Below are 17,642 nucleotides of genomic sequence, written 5' to 3' on the forward strand. Positions count from 1 at the left end.
TAGACTGTAGCATACTGTAATATTTACAATGGTAAGGTAAAAACATAAGGAATTATACTGAGAAGTATACCACGGTATTGTGTTTTAGTTATTTTCTCAATTAAGTACTTGAATTTGTCTGAAATGACGAGGTTAACAAGAGTTTTTGGTGAAAATTGTCTGTTCAGTTAACTTTATTTTATTATTTTTCAAGCGGCCAAACAACACAAAGACGGTTCGATTGAATTTCCAAGGTCAAACTTTCAGCCCACAGATTGGAAAAGATTCTTGGCCGGGTAACTGTCCTCCGTGTCGTAACTCTGGGGACATTTGTGAATTTATACAAGTGTGATATTTCAATGAGGCTTGTTTTCAGATGCCACATTTATTAACGTCTGATCACATGTTCACTGGGACTTCTGGTATACCAATGTTTCTTGAAGCACGTGAAAGCACTCAAAACTTGACGTTGAAAAGTTGATTTGGTCCCCTGTCATCACATTGTACCAACACTTGTGTGGTCGAGACGTCACGTGCCATGCGAAGGTCTTTTGATAAATACATTTTGGATATTTATTATAGCTTTGGTGTTGCCGACTTCATGTACAATTCCCAACACTTGTACCGTAATTTGTCTGGACTAATCAGTCAAAGTATTAAAGTACAAGCGCTCTGTCAGACTGAGACTCCTCGAGATGGACTCCATATCGCAAGCTATGAATTATTTATATATGCAAATCAAGAGCGTCAACATGCACAGACTAAACTCTCCCCCTACAACACACTCCTTCACCATAAAAAATGTACAAAGTACAACTTATTTTCTTCACTGATGTTGATGTCTACAGTTCATGTTTTGACTTGAGTGATGCCGTCGGCTGAGAATGAAATGTTGGTCATAATGTCTTTTGTAAAGTGACAGATGATATCAGCCCACCACAAGATCTCAGTTTCAGGCGGATGCGATCATCTTCCTCTGTGTGTGTACGCTTCACCGACCGCAACAAATGATCCTGGAGTGAAGACACACAGAAGCCTGATGCGGCTGATAAAAAGACACGCACCTCTGACTTCACAAATCAATATGAACAACTTCAGACCTGGTTCTGTTCACCGCTATCCACCATGAAAAACTAAAACCTTCAACAGATGGCGGACACACAGAGAACATTTAAACCCGACTAAATATTGACCGCTAGACCGCCCCAAACGCGTCCGACTTGATATTGGAGTTTCCAATGTTTAAAATGTGCAATAGCATGGAGAATGTCAACTTTCAGATGTTTAAATACTTCCGTATTGCTCTCTGTGAGTAAACTTAGTTTAACTTATCACTGTTTAAAAGAGTTGAAATAATGTACATAAAGTCACGGTTTCAAAGCATCGCTCTGTTTCTTATGTCTATTTAATATGCTAATTTGACCAATTGAGTGAGTTTGGGTGGAACTATTTGTTTGCTGAAGCAACGGAAGACGAGTCGAGTGTTTGAGAAGCCAACACAATCTCAATGCCATTTTGAACTTTGTAAATTCGTATGAATCGTACATTTCATACCATCTGCTTTCTACGCATTTTTGTTCAATTTAGTTGCGTACGTAGAAATCAAAATCAGCCACATGGTAAAATGTTTGGGAATTCCTCAGAGAAACACGTTTGGTCGGCATTTTTACAATTCTGTAATTTGATTCTGCGATGGAAAACAAATGACACATTGCAGTTTGAAGAAAAGAACATAGCGCTTTAATAACTCATATCAAGTTCTTTACAAATATTCACTGTGTACAGCAGTCATTCGCATTGTACCATTAACACAACAAGCCCTTACACATCTGAGATATGATCTTTCATCTCTTCACACAGAGATCAGATTATCATACTTAGAATTGAAAAACGTTGTCAGCTTCCAGTAAACCTGCCGCAGATATTAAACAAGGCATGAAATCGTCACATTTTCACGTGATGATCGCAAACATCGCATCATTTCGCCGGGGTTACTGTGAACAAACAAACAAGAATTTGCATAAAGAACATTTATGTTCACTTCTGTTCATCCACCGTTAAGATTTATTGATGCTGAATTGTGTTTCTGAATTGTTTTATGATCAAATTCTCATGGCTGTAATGTAGACAGATGTTTTCATTACCGTTATATGATTTAAAACACAATTGATTTATTGACTTTTTTCTTGTGCATTAGAGTAATGAGAATTTGAGTAGAAAACATGCATTAAGAGTCGCTGTCCTGTGGACCTGTCACCGCACCGAGATCATCTTTGCATTTCTATTGTTTTCGACAGAATCTATAGAATACTAGAGCGGTTTATTTGCAGTAGTAACCTTAACTAGTCCTGAACCCTGAATCCAGTTCAACTAACATGTTAAGTGTGTTAGTTTACAAAACAAACTATTATTGGTGCACCAAACAAATCAAATTCATTGTCTTGTGTGTGTGTGTGTGTGTGTGTGTCAGTCTCTGGCCCGTGGCGGCTGGTAGTACTGTTGAGTGGGTCGAGAGCGGCGAGGTTGTCCGTCTCCTCCTCGTCGAAATTCTAGTGAATTCTCATAATAAACGTCTTCATCTTCCTGCAGATCAGTTAGCCGGATGTTACTAATACGGTAAATACAGTTTCACAACACACACAAAACACTGTAAACATGATTTCTTAACATTTCAAGTGTTGTGAATGTAAAATGATGAGTAGAAATACACATAAGCCCCCATGAATTCTGGTGTTATTATATCTACTATAATTATATTCCTTAAATGGACAGTTCACCCAAAAATGAAAATTCTTCATCATTTACTCACCTGTGTGTCATTCCAAACCTGTCTGAGTTTCTTTCTTCTGCAGAACACAAAAGAATATTGTTTAAAGAACGTTGGTAAACAAACAACACTGAACCCCACTGACCTCACTGTATGAACACAAAACCACGGACACATTTCTCAAAATATCTTCTGTGTTCCATGCAGATTTACAATCACATGAGGGAGAATAAACGATGACAGACTTTTTGGGTGAACTATCCCTTTAAGTACACTACATAAGCACCAAGTGACCTGTTGGGAGACCCGTTGCTCAGTTTTTCATTACGTGAAAAACACATTTCTTTTATAATAATCTACATATACTACAATAATACTATTTCAGACTACAGGAGACTCTCTCAGTCTAGACGAAAGTGAAATAGTGTTACTCACCCATATATCCTCATGGAGAGGTTTGATGTTGTGAAGCAGAACCTCCTCACAGTTGCCATAGTCACTGAACACAACCACAGCTGTAGAGCCGGAGGGGTGGACCGCGTCGATCCTCGCCCTATAAAACTACAGCAAACACACACACACATAACAATTCATATCAGTTATTGATCTGACGAGCACGTATTCAAGATTAATCTTATTTTATGTCACACGTGAAAGCGGTCATATATCATAATCATATCAGTTTACCGGTTTCTATCTAAATGACGATTAAGTCTCTTAAAAAAGAAACCTCAAATGAATGCTAGTTTTTGCTGACCTTGTTATCTTCCCAGTAAAGTGCTAAGCACTGGTCACCGGGTCTCCAGTTCTCATAACTGTCCGCTAGATCTCTTGGACCTTTGATCGGACCGGATCTTTTCTTGGAGGATGAGTTATGCGTGTTGCTCTGTCTTGGGCCTGTGGACTGTGGTTTGATTGGACCGCTCCGTTTATGTTCCGTAACACCATTGGCGAGGTGGACGTCTGAAACTCCGCCTCCTTTGAATTGACCCAATCCCCCATCATCTGTACAGTCGTTTTTCACAGCTGTCCCGCCTGAAGCATCTTGGGTACGATCAAAGTAGCCCGAATTGGACCGGCCTTTCTTTCTGTTGTTGGGCTCATATCTACCTTTGGGATCTGAGGTCGGCGCAGCAGAATGTGAGAGCTTGGGTCCATTTGTTTGCTTCTTTTTAAACGACAGAGTGTCGGATCTTTCCAGGCCGTCCTGCTCTCTCCATCCACCGTTATGAGATTCCTGCTGGTATCCCTTTGAGCCCTGATGGAGGCCTCCAGAGGGACCCTGCTGTTCCCGGCACCGTCCTGAGGGGTTGGATGAGTTTATATGTGAACCTTTGGCATCTCGACTGTCGTTTCTCCATTGTTCTGCTCCTCGTCTTTCTGTTCTCTCTCCATCTCTTTCTTTCTGTGATCCAGAGAGTGCGGAAGAGGGTGCCGAGCTGGGTTTAGTAAAGTCTCCGTCTCTTTGGAAGCGTGGTGGTCTGTCGTTTCTCTGCAAGCGTCCTTCGTTTCGTGGAGGTTGTTGTCTGGAATGAGGGGCGTCTCTGAACATCTGATCACATGTGTTGTTGAAGCTCATCTTAGCTTGATGGTCTTGTTGTGATGGCTGGTTCTTGGACTCTGGAGGTGAAAAAGGACAAACACTTTTATAACTGATAATAGATTAAGTTTTTGTTGCATGATTGGATATCACTGTTATACATTTATGGATAACAGATAGGGATGTAACTATATCTCACTTTGCGGTAATACCTCTGTATAAATTCCACGGTATGGTATTTATGCAATGTTTAAAATGACCAATGATGATCATTTTTCTTGATCCTCTAATCATAACTGTTGATTAGATGTATGAGTTATAGTATGACATGTGTCAAGTGACCTCCAAATCCCTTTTGTAAAATAAAATAATTGCACCAGAGTGATTTTGACAACGATTATTTGTTCTAACATTCTGTATGTTAGGCCAGGAAGACCTATCGATTCATAGACACATGTGACCACCATAATATTGAGGCAATTTTGCTATTACGATAACACAATATCAATCATATTGTTACATCCCAGTAACAAAGTGCTCAACTGCAAAATCATTTTCATCCCAGTCTTAAACACCAAATAAATATCACATTAAATCAGCTACAATATTCATAATGTTGTCATTTTATATCTTTAGCAATATAATCTAAATATATTGGAAACATGAATATTTATCCAAGCCCTCGTCTAGCACAACCAATTTTGTGTTTTATGTGAAAGTGGAGCAGCACAGCATGTGTTTGAATTGTCCTGGCGTGCAGCGAGAGAAATATCAAAAGGTAAAAACCTAAAATGTCTTTCTTGAAATGACCGGTTTGCTGAGCTTCCTGGAGGACAAAACCACTCATGAAAAGCCAAACGTCACCAGACACAAGTGCGCTCATAATGAGCGGAAACACACAACCATGCATACTGAATATGAAAAGATCTGCACTGGAAAACACATATTGGCTCTGTCTGTTTTCTCCTATAGCCATATGTCAGACAGAGCTTAGCGGCCTGAGAGAGATTTATCTAAAGCTGACTAATAGAACGCTCTTGATTTGGGCCCGGCCATCTGTTTGACTGCGGTTCTGGAGCCCACTGACAATTCAACATGAGACGTGATTAAATATACTAGCCGTACAGAAATGTACTGATACTTGGATTCATGCGTTTGTAACGGGAATAGAAAGAGAGCTTTATTGTATTTGATGTGTATTGATGCGAGACTGCATACAATGTTGATTGATGATTAAATTATCTCCAGGGTCATTTGTTTGGTAAAACAGTGCAGATAAAATATCATTTCATTCATTTTACCGTCAATAGAGAATGTTCCCATCTTTGACTCGAGGAAGTCGAACAGTGTGCTGGGCGCTGATGGTCTTCCTCCAGCCTCCTCGTCCTCTCCCTGTCTCGAGCGTCCGCGTCCACGACCTTTTCCAGGCACAAATCACTCACGTCAGATTGAAAAATCAGTAACACTTTAAAATAAGGCCACGTTTACACGTTGAAAAACAGAAAAATGTTTAACGTACACATGACAGCGTTATCTAAACGGTCTGCATTTACACGGATTCAGGAAAACGGATAAAACCCTGTAGTATACACGCCATGCCGGTGGATGGCGATGTTGTTGTGTAAAGACTAGGGCTGTCAACTTTAGTCGTTTAGTCGACTAATCGGTCGATGCCGTCTTGGTCGACTGACATTCTCATTGGTCGACCAGTTGCCTATTTTTTTTAGCCTATGTTTCATCCCCAACTTTAAATACTTTAATTTCGGCTATTTAAAAAAAATCACTTAATTTTCAAAGAATTGTATTATTATTATAGTTTTATGTATTATTGATGTCTTTTCGTTGTTGTTTTATAAATGTTCTATGACGATTGTTTAATAACTGTTCAATAGGGCTGTGCAATTAATCGCAATCGCAAAAAAATTGCGATTTGAGCACATGCGATTTCTAAACCGCACAAAGCTGCGATTTTATTAATTAATTTATAACTCAGAATACTAAAACTGTGTTGTGCGCATGTTTAAGATGTTAACCTATCAGAGCTCACTCTGCGAACTGTGCAAAATACGAAAAAAGCTGAGAGGGACAAGAACAGAATAGGCGAACGGGAGGAATCGATATAAAATATGGATGCAGGTCAGAATAAAAATGATTTGCTGTCAAAAAGAAATTCAACATCAGTCCTATGGGAGTATTTTGGATTTAGGAGAGAAGATGTTCGTTGAAGCATTTGCAGGCGTAAAGCCTTATGAGAGGCTCAAAGCGCCACAAAGAAATAACCGAAGCGATCACTTATCACATTTGCAAAAACATGATGCCTGCGTACATCGTCAGTAAAGACGGTTTCCGAAGATAAATAAAAAACACTCGACAAAATATACCAGCTGCCCTCGCGCACTCATTTCACACGAGTTGTTATTCCCGAAATGTATGAGCAGTAGCGGTTTTAGGCACGGGCGAACCGGGCAATCGCCCGGGCGGAATTCTTTCATGTCAAATGGGGGGCGGCACCGGCACGAGCAGTAAAAGAAAACTCTGGAGCGTTTTGAACAAGCGTTAAGTGTGAGTGATTTACATGTTAAGTCAATGCAAAGACGCGATGACCTACTTGCGGTGCGATTCGCGCGAATGAGGTGAATTGAGCGTTTGCGTTTTCCACGCGACTTGAAAAATCTGAACATTTGCTAATCAGGAGCTTGCCGTGATTATTTACATTTACATTTAGTCATTCAGCAGATGCTTTTATCCAAAGCGACTTACAAAGAGTTCGGGGAGCAATAAGCGATAGCCTATGTCATACAAAGAGCATATACAAAGTTACTAGTTTCAACAAAAGCTAGACCACTACCTGTTGAGAGAACATTTTTTTATTTGTCTGTCAGGTATTCGCCGAAGATGTGCGTTATTTGGAAGAAATTATGATTTAGCGAGCGGCAGAATTTATGTAAGTTAACCAGAATTTATTTTATGTTGTCTGTTTTAAAGACATTTATTTAAAGTTCTATTACTGTTAATACTATGTTATTCCACTGTGGGATGTTTTCATATGCACTTCTGGTACATTTAGAATGTTACATGCTTGAAAAAGTAAAACAATTACCAAAATCGCAAATAAAATCGCAATTGCAATATTGCTTATAAAAATCGCAATGTGATTATTTTTTCCATATTGCACAGCCCTACTGTTCAATCAAAATGCAAAACATCGCGTCTTTTTTTTTTTTTTTTTTTTCCTTTTTTTTTTTTTTTTTTTTTAGTCGACTGATCGCTGCGCAGGACAGGACTTTGGTCGACTAAGCATTTCTTTGGTTGACTACAGCCCTAGTAAAGACACAGAACGTGCCTTGGCACATACACAATCACAGTTATAAGCAAAAAGTCATTTTAATACCGTTGGCCGACGTATATGTGTGTTTAAAGTCCGGCGAATGTAAATCGTGTCTCCGCTGGTCTTATTGGTGCAGCGAATCCGTGAAAAACTTTAATAGATAGTCGAGCAGCGAGAGCTCATAGTTCGGGAAGCCGCCATATTGTTTTGGCTATTACGTGCTCAGTCGTGCAAGTATACGCACGACTTTGTAAACGGCCTCTAAAGTGCTATTTGTTAACAAATTACTAAATGCGTTAGCTTAAATGAACCATACTAATACAACGTATTACTGTAGGTTGATGTTAATTTCACCATTTACTGAAACATTATTTAAATCAACTGTTAACATTAGTTAATGGACCTTGAATTAACATGAAAAACTGTATTGACATGAACAGAGATTAAAAAATACTGAAAAACTAAAACAAAAATTGTGATTGCATGAGCTCATACAAATTTCATACAAAATGCGTTAAACTTTGAATACTGAATGTAAAAGCGTAATACGTAAACGTTTTAAAAACTCACCTCGAGCAGGTGGACGGCTCTGCTCCGTCTGACCCGTCTTGAGCTGGTTATTTCCGGTGAGAAGAGAGTTGAGAGCCACCTCCATATTATTATTATTGTCCAGCAGGGCCTGTCTGGCTGCTTCTCTGTTGAAACCCATTTCCATCAAGTCTCTAAGAGCTCGCTCATCAACCTTCACAAAATAAGTCAGGTGATGAGTAATACGCACAACAAAAGTGATGTCAATAACATTATCACTGTGAATGTCAGTCATTACGTTTCACGTTTATCCACAGGAGGATTATGAAAGCGTTTCTACTGGCGTTACAGAGAAATGATGAATCAAAGCACAGAGAAGAAATTCTCAGAGACTTGAGATGTTTTTCTGGTCTAAATAAAAGCAGAGACTGGACTACAACAATTATGAACCAACAGAGAAACTTTCAAAATAAGTGAGGTCAGACTCTGGGTAATTCATCTTAAATGTGTTCAGCTTTAGTACTTACTTTTAAGGTCACACTGCACTAATGTACGAGATGCTGGAACAAAACACTGATAACAAGCAGATATGTCATTTGGATTCTGGCACGCTCTCGCACTCTTTTACTGCATTAAAGGGACAGTTCACCCAAGAAAGACAGTTTGTCATGATCTTTGCTTCCTACCAAATCTCTGTAAACTCCTTCTGGTCTGTTTTCTGTCCACGGCTTCTCTTGCTCATCTCTCTTCCTCTGATAAACATCTCGGTTCTTATAGGTGGAACCTGGATTGGCGAGATTTCCACCAGCGTTCCCTCCACCACCAAACGTACGAGACTGTCCAGACACCAAACAACAACATGAGTCACTAGAGTCCACAGAAACCGAAAGCGGATGCTAACCTGATAAATGATGTACACAGAGTTTATTTATTACATTTGTAAGCGTCGGCTGAAAATCTAATTAAATATTGGAGAACATTAAATTCACAGATGACCCGAGGACACAGTTACAAGAATCAACTCACTCAATCAATATAACTTCATCACTATGTCTTTATTAAAAGGTTGTACTTTAATTGCAGGGGATAAAAAAACATATTTATTTGAAATGAAATGTTGAAGTTTATTCTGTATCGTGAGAAACACAAATGTATGTCTTGGATATGAGTAGCAAATGGGTAATTTATCGTTCCATCTCATAGTTGAAATGAATGCAAAATTCCTCCAAATGTTTATCAGATTCACAGTGCGGGTGGTCTAATCTTTCTTAACATCTTCACACCTAATTTACTTAGTTTTTCACAAAGAAATGACACGTGTTGACATACCTCTTTACTCTTGGCCACCTCCGCAATGGCTGCCGTTCTCTGCTTGGCAAACTCATCGTGGTCTTCGGTGGTTTTGGTGGCGTTGGTGGTCTGAAGGGTTTTCCGCTGGTCTAGAGCTCTGCTGTCCACCTGCTCTTTATGAGCACACTTCTGATGGGAAATTACATCACAACAAATTAACATGTTAAGGCATGTACACAAATCCTCTGTTAAGAAAAATATTATAAAGTTATGTCTTTACCTGTCCAAGCGGAACGAAAGGAGGTGGTCCACCCTCAGCGTTGACGTTCCTCCGGTTGTGTTTGTTGAGACTCTTTTGTAATAAAATAAAACATCTCATTAGGTCGTCATCTTCAACACAAACAACCGATACCAGAAACAAAATATTCAATTACATTTTATTTATATAGCGCTTTTTACAATGTAGCATTGTATCGAAGCAGCTTTACAGGAAGAAAACAAAACACAAAGAAAAACACAGAAAAGGGTAAAATACCGTACAGTACATAGTATACAAACAGTAAGATCATTCTAATAAACCAATGTTAATAGAATCAACAGAACCCTGAGCTAATCTAATATCAGCAGTCTCCCGGTGAGCAAGCCAACACGGCCCAATGGTGAGGAACCAAAACTCCAATGTTGAATAAATGGAGGAAAACCAACTCGGGAGAAACCAGACTCAGCCGGGAGGACCAGATCTCCTTTGACGTGTCACAGCTGCACATAGTCACATTTATTAAAAGTTACTGAGTAAATGTTTTTGATTAGTGAAGAGAGCTTATTAGTTGTCTTCGAGCGATCTGGTGTTCTGATTGTTAATAAACACAAATCGTCTGTTGCCGATCTGCCATCACTGCTCATACATAACAGATGAAGAATGACAGATGGATTCAGAGTCAGTGACTGTATGTTCATCCTTAAGAAAATCAGATTCTGTTCTTTTCTATCACTTTAACATTACAAGTGTAGATCAGAAATACATTTGTCTTACTCTATTTTTCACGACCATCGTTCAACCTCTCGCTGACCTTTACATTTACACACTGTTTGCTTTGGTATCTTTAAGAGACTTCACTAAATGACCTCTGTGATAAACGGCTAAGCTCAATGCGTGTGGATTGAGAAACAATGCTCCTTAAAGACTTTGATGTGCTTCAATAAATGTTCCGGGAGCTTGGTGTTTTGAACTTCAAAGTATGTCACTGCGCATCAACCTCTCATTTCAAAAGAGTTTTTCATGATGCGACTCCTTTTTGAAATATGTACAGATCATTTTCTACAAATCTAGTGAAGTGTAAAGGAAAACAGGCACCTCACCCTCTGGAACTCCCATTTCTCAATCATGTGATCCACCTCGCCTCCAAGCACAGCGATGTTGGAATCGTCCAACAGCAGGATTCCGTTCTTAACCTGGACGTTTCCCAGAAGCTTCACTTTGGTTCCAGGCGGAGTGTTCAGACTAAAAGTGAAGAAAAACAAAAAAATACATAAATAACATTCTTCACAATGAATACAGTATTAAAAATAAACTTGTCAAGACACATTTGTTTTATCAAAATCAACTAAAAGCTAATTTAGCTAATCAAATCTAAACCTCCACTGACCGTAATGAAGGGAGTAATTGTCATATTGTAAATAACACATCAACCACAACAAAATCTCAATGTTCCTAAAAACAAGTCAAATGTAATTTCCTATTTCACCTGAAATGAAAGGGTCAAAATGACCAGTTGAAGCATCGCTTGACAGTTTTCATGTGATTCACACATAATGAGGTATTTTGTCCTCATTTGGTGCCTGTGATGACTTTCCCCTAATTGGCGAGAGACTCAGCATTTTCTCATAATTGAACTTCTCTGCTGCGGTTGCTTTTATTTCCCGGCTGTCAATCTGCATCCAGCTTCATAAAGTGCGGGGCATTCGCTGTAAACTGGGATTAAGAACTGCCTGTATGACTTTAATTAAAGATTAAAGAGGAGGAACGAATCGAACGAGAGAGAGAGAGAACGTCTTATTCCCATTACCAATGCTCTAATATCCTGAGGAGAGCCGCGCAACATTGAATTTTCCAAAATGTGATTTTATTTCCTCAGCCGGGTCTCCCTGATCAAATCTTTAATGTAATGCTGAGCGCAAGCGCACACAGTTTCTGCACAGAACACACACTGATCAAGGCTCACTATCTCAAGCCTCTCATTACAGACGTCTTGGGACTTTAACAGGATTTGTGGCGCCACTGTGTAATGTGAACACGGCAAACTTTGCTTTTATTCAACAGCTTAATAAAATAACTAAACTAAAGCCGTCAAAAACACCAACAGCTCCCATTACTGCACAGTTTCTGCTCTGACATTCAGCTTTTATTTAAAGCCACAATATGTACATTTGGAGCGCTAGATGGTGCACTTTGGAAACAACAACAAAAGGTGAAGCTAAATGATGTAATGTAGGAGAGTGGAATTATGGGACATGTTGTTTTCATCATCCAGAGGCGTATGCAGATCGCCCGTCATGTTCACGGACGAGGTAATGATTGAATTTTATTTGATGTCATCGTAAGTAATGTGGAATGCAATGCTACGTTAGCCCGCGAGAATGACATTGGACTTCGTCAATTGATTTGGTAGCGTAATGCTACTCAGTTTTACGTGTTTCATGCAGTCGTCGATTATAAAGTAAACTATGTTTACGCTTTTTGGGGTTTCCTTTACTCGCCAAAGAGTAATCGTGATCTTTAATAACAGAACAACAGATGCTTTCTTGGGAACACATTATTGGGAACATTTGGGATAATGTAAGTACACAACTGCATGAAATATATCACACTGTGATTTTTGGATATTTCATAACAAACCTCTTCCATATTGTGGCTTTAAAGGTTTCTTTACCAACCAACCAATAAATAAATATCAATATAAATCATTTAGTTTGACATTGTCTAAAGAAAGCAAACATTAATACAGTTTCTGTGGAGTTGCTAGGGTGTAAGAGGAGCTCCACCATTATGAATATTTACCACACTTTTGATGGTATAATGGCTTTTTACCTCTTATATCGGACTTGGATATTCTCTTGAATATAACATTTCAATAAAAAGTCATTTACATAAGACATCTGGGTGTGTATAACTATTACACGTGTTTAAAGCAATAGAAAGGTCAGATTCCGTGTGAATGAATGAAGTTGAATCGAACAGTGGATAGTTTCATTCTGTAAGATCAATGACAGGGATGAATGGAGAGAACGAGAGAGAGAGGGACCGCCGGAATAAAAGAGGGTCTGTTCTTCAAACAGCGCGGCAGCCCGACAACACAAACTCCACCTGTAGCCGCTGGCGATCGCCAAGACGACGGCTGATGCCCGGCCAGAGCAGTAACGGAGACGAGGGATTGGTGGGGTTACAGCCAATCAGGTGGTCTCAGACGGGGGTTAAAGGAAGGCGAGTAAGAGAAGAGGTCACTTGAGTTTGAGCTGAGAGTAAAGCTTTACAAGACCACAGCGTGTCAGGTTTCCACCTGAGAGTACAACATCAACCAGACAAACACTCTCTAAAACATCAATCATTGTGTTACATTATTTTCACATGACGCTCACTCTCTCACAGTTTTCATATTTATTAAGTTTAAAAACTTTGCTTTTTTCCGGTATTGTTGAACTAATGTATTCAGCAGCACAGCCCGTATAACAAACACTTGCATTTTTTCTTTTAACTATTATTTAAGTTTATTTTATATTCATTTATTATTCTATTATTGACCCCTTAAGCTATGTATGCCGTCCCAAATGTGGTTACATATCACGGGTTGTAACAAAGTTTATTGAGAGCTCAAAATAATGTATTTTGGTCATGTTTGTGTGGGTTGGCTTTAGAAGTCACTTCATACTGAAGGTCTGGGAACTGTCGCTGATTTCTTTGGCCAAGGCCCTGTGACTGACAGGTAACGCAACCAATCACGTTTCTTTGGTGACGAGGCGTAGAAATGTCACCGCAGTTACGGTTTGTGAGCGTGACATCTGAGGCTGAGACTCACAAAGCACAAACTTGGAGATTTATCAGAAAAACTAAGTCAGTTTAATTACCATTGTGATGACAAAGTGTTATATAGGCTTCCTAAAGTCACATTTAAAGTACTAAAAAAATCCATGTCTCCTAGTTTACATTAACAAATGCTCATCTCATGTTTATTATTTTATGCATAATTATTAGCACAACGAAACACATTTAATAAGGTTTTGTATAAGAGAATAGGAATGTCAAAGAAATGAGAATATTTCTTATATATGCAAAGGCGGCTTGTCACCAGGTCGTATTCTTAACATAACGGGTTATAAGTCAACATTCATTCATTTTTATTCACAATTTTAATTCTTACGATCAACATCTTAACAATTCAAAATGTTATTATAGGCGAATCAATTATGTGATCATTGATCCTTTCATAACATGAAATGTGTGTCAATAGCTGTGTTTTGGTTTATACGCAAGTAATGTTTGTCACATGTTGTTTGTTGTTAAGTTTTTATCTGTTTAGATAGTATTGTCTACATTGTTTTTGCCCAGGGACCACAGATGTAAATCAGCTGTACAGCTAACTCTGGTTCAGGACTTGAACTGTGCACGGTCCCTGTCAAATAAACTAATAAAATAAATAAATAAAATAAGTTGAAAAGTCCTTTTCGTGCTTGTAAATGCAGTATTACGGTTACAAGAGCCACCGTGTGTCAAGACATTCATGTCTGCTATTACAATCATTTCTAAAAGCATCTAACAAGAGGTTGAAATGCTCATATAAAATAAAAACGTTGTAGTGAGGCATAAATCAAGGCCACAGATTCTTGATGTGAATGAAATCTTCACATATTTCATGCAATAAAACACTGCTTTCCGCATTTCATTGTGACATTGATGAGTGACGTAGTAAATGAAAAGAAACATAACACGGGAATCAGACACGACACTCCTCGACCCTGATGCACTTCTACAGCATTTCAGAGCCAATGCCACAGTAGAACCCTTTCATGTGCCCCGTCACTACATCACAACCTCCTTTAGTCGGTCTCAAGACAATCACAGGAGCTCTTATTACATTATATCATTCAGAAGAACTGAGCTACAAAACTGTCCAGCCGATCGTTCAAAACAACTACAGGGAGAATCTGTGCAGTATTTATTATAATCCTGATCACTTTCGTTAACAAATTACAACTGTATTCATTTAGTTCTATGCATGAAATCCATGTTCTAGGCCACACACCTGATTTTGGACAGCTGTTTAAACTCAAGGCCGGCACAGGTGACTTGTCCGTCCGTCATCTGCACGCGAAGCAATCTCGGTGCCGCCTGAGACTCCTCGTGATCTTTAGGAGCTGAAACATTACGAATCTTCTGCACCTGAAGAACACAGGGACCCTCCACCTGGGACAGAGAGACAGTTACCAGTCCGTCTGACTCCAAGGAGCAATATTTTGCTTTATGGACGAATAAAAGTGATGAAACTGCTTTCTTGGCACATATATGAGCAGAAGAATGTGGACAGACCCTTCTTACGAGTGGTTTGGCTATTCTTATCTCACATTGAATGTGGGATTTGTGCAGAACACATGGGTGTGCACATGGACATTCTCATGGTTAAACAGACATGAGTTCCTCCCCATACCGTTAAATAAAAAGCACGCAGCGCTCTTAAATGTCACTGTTGGGCGTAGCATTCAGATTTGTTCTGACTGACAAGACGCAATAGCCAAACCTGTTCAATAGAGAATATTAGGCAAGGTTTGGTAAATAACACAGATTACTGGTTCATGAACTCGGTGAATAGAATCTCTTTAATACTAGCGTCATCTTGTGGCCGTTAACAGCATGTGCATTCACTGGGTGTATTTATGACCTGCAGTTTGAAGTCTATGTGGTGATGGATTTGTGATAAATACCTTCTCTACCCGACCGCTGTTGATTTCCGCAGGCAGGAAACTCTTTCCTATGGGTCTCAGATCACTCTGTGGATTATATAAAGCGTTATTATCAACACTGTGTTTATCAAGGTGTGTCAGCTTCTGTGTAGAGCCAACACCCATGACACAAAAACGAAAGGTTGACATGAAACTGGGAACGTTCTGGGTTCTGATAAACAAACATGGTTACACAGCATGAATTTAATGTGATGGGGTGTAAACACAAAAAGTCTAAAATATCATGAGATATAACATGTGTGATTAAAATATTTATTTTGTGTGATGTGAATAAGTAAAGAGACATCAACTACCATAGACTTTAGTGCCTAAACAAACAACAGACCCAGTGCAGATGAATGAACTTGTGTTTTTACATTTCTGCTTTTAAAGTCTCCAGAATGCAAATGTTGTACGACAGACCCCTGAACATTCAAAGACAAACTTACATTAAGTGCTACTTGAATGATACGAGCGGGTGATGCTTTCTCACTGTCTGAAGAACTTTTACACTCCTCGATTCCTTCATCTGTCAGGTACCTGAGAAAACATTTGACCGGCGCTTTAATGCAAAGTGATTTACAAACAAATCGTCATATTTAATCCCATCATTTCTGAGTCACGTGCCACTGCCAGACCAGAGTTTGTCCACATGGCAAAATATCATACAGGTTCCATTCATTGTACATTGCTATTTAATGCAACCAAACACTTTTTATCAACATTAAGTCTTTTGGGTTTAAGGCTTATGAAGAAAAGTGTATATTTGAGCAAGGGGTTATTGTACTGTAAATATTTCAGCACACATTGTACGTTTGACAAATGTCATTCATCGTTTTTCATGCTATTTATCTGACATCAAATAACCCACAATAATAGAACAAATGATGTATAAAAGTTTAAAAGAAGAGATCAGCTTTCATAGCTAAAATACTTCATCAAACTACATGACATTACTAACTTTATAACTCTAAACAACACTTCATCACAAACTCATTTCAGATGAATTCAGCATGTGCTTTTGTAAACATGGACCCGCTAAACTGCGAGAAACTTGAACAGCTGATGTAGAAAAAAGAATTATAACACAAACAACAACACTACAATAAACTTTATTACTATTATTATTATTATTATTATTAATAATAAAGTGTGTGCGTTTCATTTAGCCGCTAACAGCAACCAACACGTTAAAATCCACAACAAGCACAAACTTTTAAAATGACACAAAATAAGCGCGGTTGCTCAAACTGGGGGAATTAATTTAACAAAACTCCACATTTGATTACGTGATGAAGTAAACTGATGTAAACATTAGCTAGCATGACTAGCATGCTAACTGCAGACAGTGCGCGTGAATGACTCACCAGCCCTCATGAACGAGCGCTGAGCGCAGGTCGCACATCTTCACGTGTACTGATGGAGGATCATATAAATCACCGTGTCAGATATCGCATCGTGTATCGTTCACGCTTTATTCCCGCACGGTTAGCCGATACCGCTTCTGCTACCGCTGACACAAAGATCGATGACGTGACGCGCAAACTTCTGACACGTCATCGGTCTGACGTAAATCACAATTCACTTCTTTCTAGCGAGTTTTTGCCAAATTAATTCTTCTACATAATACACAATGAACCATAATGTGTCTATAAGGACACACAGCACGTGGGTGTCATCTTAGTAAGAATTCCCCTGAACATTTGCCAGCTTTCCTTCAAAACACAGACCAAAATACCCTTAATCCACACAAATTTAACATTGTGCCACGGCCACAAATGGGCATTTACATGAAGACACTCTCAACAGTGAGCAGAATATCTTTAAAGCCTCAAATATATGTTATGATCTGTTCTACTGCTTGTAATATGTCATATAAAGCTTCATTGTTAAATACATCTTCATTATATATCATGAATTTCTTTGAATTTGACTTCCTGCAACTTCCTGTTGGTAATTTTGTTTATTTTGTTTATTTTGTTTATTTAAAAGGATCCCCATTAGCTGACGCCGAAACGACAGCTAGTCTTCCTGGGGTCCAAACAATACATACAAAACCCAGTAATTACAGTCACAATTACTGATAAAAATATCATGTATAATTACACATAAAAAAACAAAATGAAGTAACAATACAAGAAGTACTGATTAAAATAAAAATAATGCAAAACAACATAGCACATAATACAGCCTCATATAACCAATCCAGACGATGTTAT

The 17,642-nt window shown here is 38.8% G+C and overlaps 1 protein-coding gene across 3 annotated transcripts; it reads right to left on the minus strand.

Moving 5' to 3' along the window:
* Positions 1 to 1,696: 1,696 nt before the first annotated feature.
* On the minus strand, positions 1,697 to 16,984 carry tdrd3 (tudor domain containing 3). 3 transcript variants are annotated; one of them, XM_079483237.1, is made up of 14 exons: positions 16,791 to 16,984; positions 15,873 to 15,963; positions 15,406 to 15,471; positions 14,730 to 14,890; positions 10,792 to 10,933; positions 9,713 to 9,784; positions 9,472 to 9,621; positions 8,829 to 8,978; positions 8,185 to 8,356; positions 5,588 to 5,704; positions 3,504 to 4,366; positions 3,182 to 3,307; positions 2,789 to 2,825; positions 1,697 to 2,562 (listed from the first exon to the last, which is right to left on the minus strand). In XM_079483237.1, the coding sequence occupies exons 1-13, from the start codon at positions 16,826 to 16,828 to the stop codon at positions 2,796 to 2,798; spliced, it is 2,178 nt and encodes a 725-aa protein (XP_079339363.1). In that variant the 5' UTR covers positions 16,829 to 16,984; the 3' UTR covers positions 1,697 to 2,562; positions 2,789 to 2,795. The 3 variants fall into 3 exon arrangements, with proteins under 3 accessions (XP_079339363.1, XP_079339364.1, XP_079339362.1); XM_079483238.1 differs by having other exon boundaries at positions 1,697 to 2,587; positions 16,791 to 16,978; XM_079483236.1 differs by lacking the exon at positions 2,789 to 2,825 and having other exon boundaries at positions 16,791 to 16,978.
* Positions 16,985 to 17,642: the final 658 nt, after the last annotated feature.

This window comes from Barbatula barbatula (assembly GCF_947034865.1).
Source record: "Barbatula barbatula genome assembly, chromosome: 20".
In the NCBI taxonomy this organism is placed as follows: domain Eukaryota; kingdom Metazoa; phylum Chordata; class Actinopteri; order Cypriniformes; family Nemacheilidae; genus Barbatula; species Barbatula barbatula.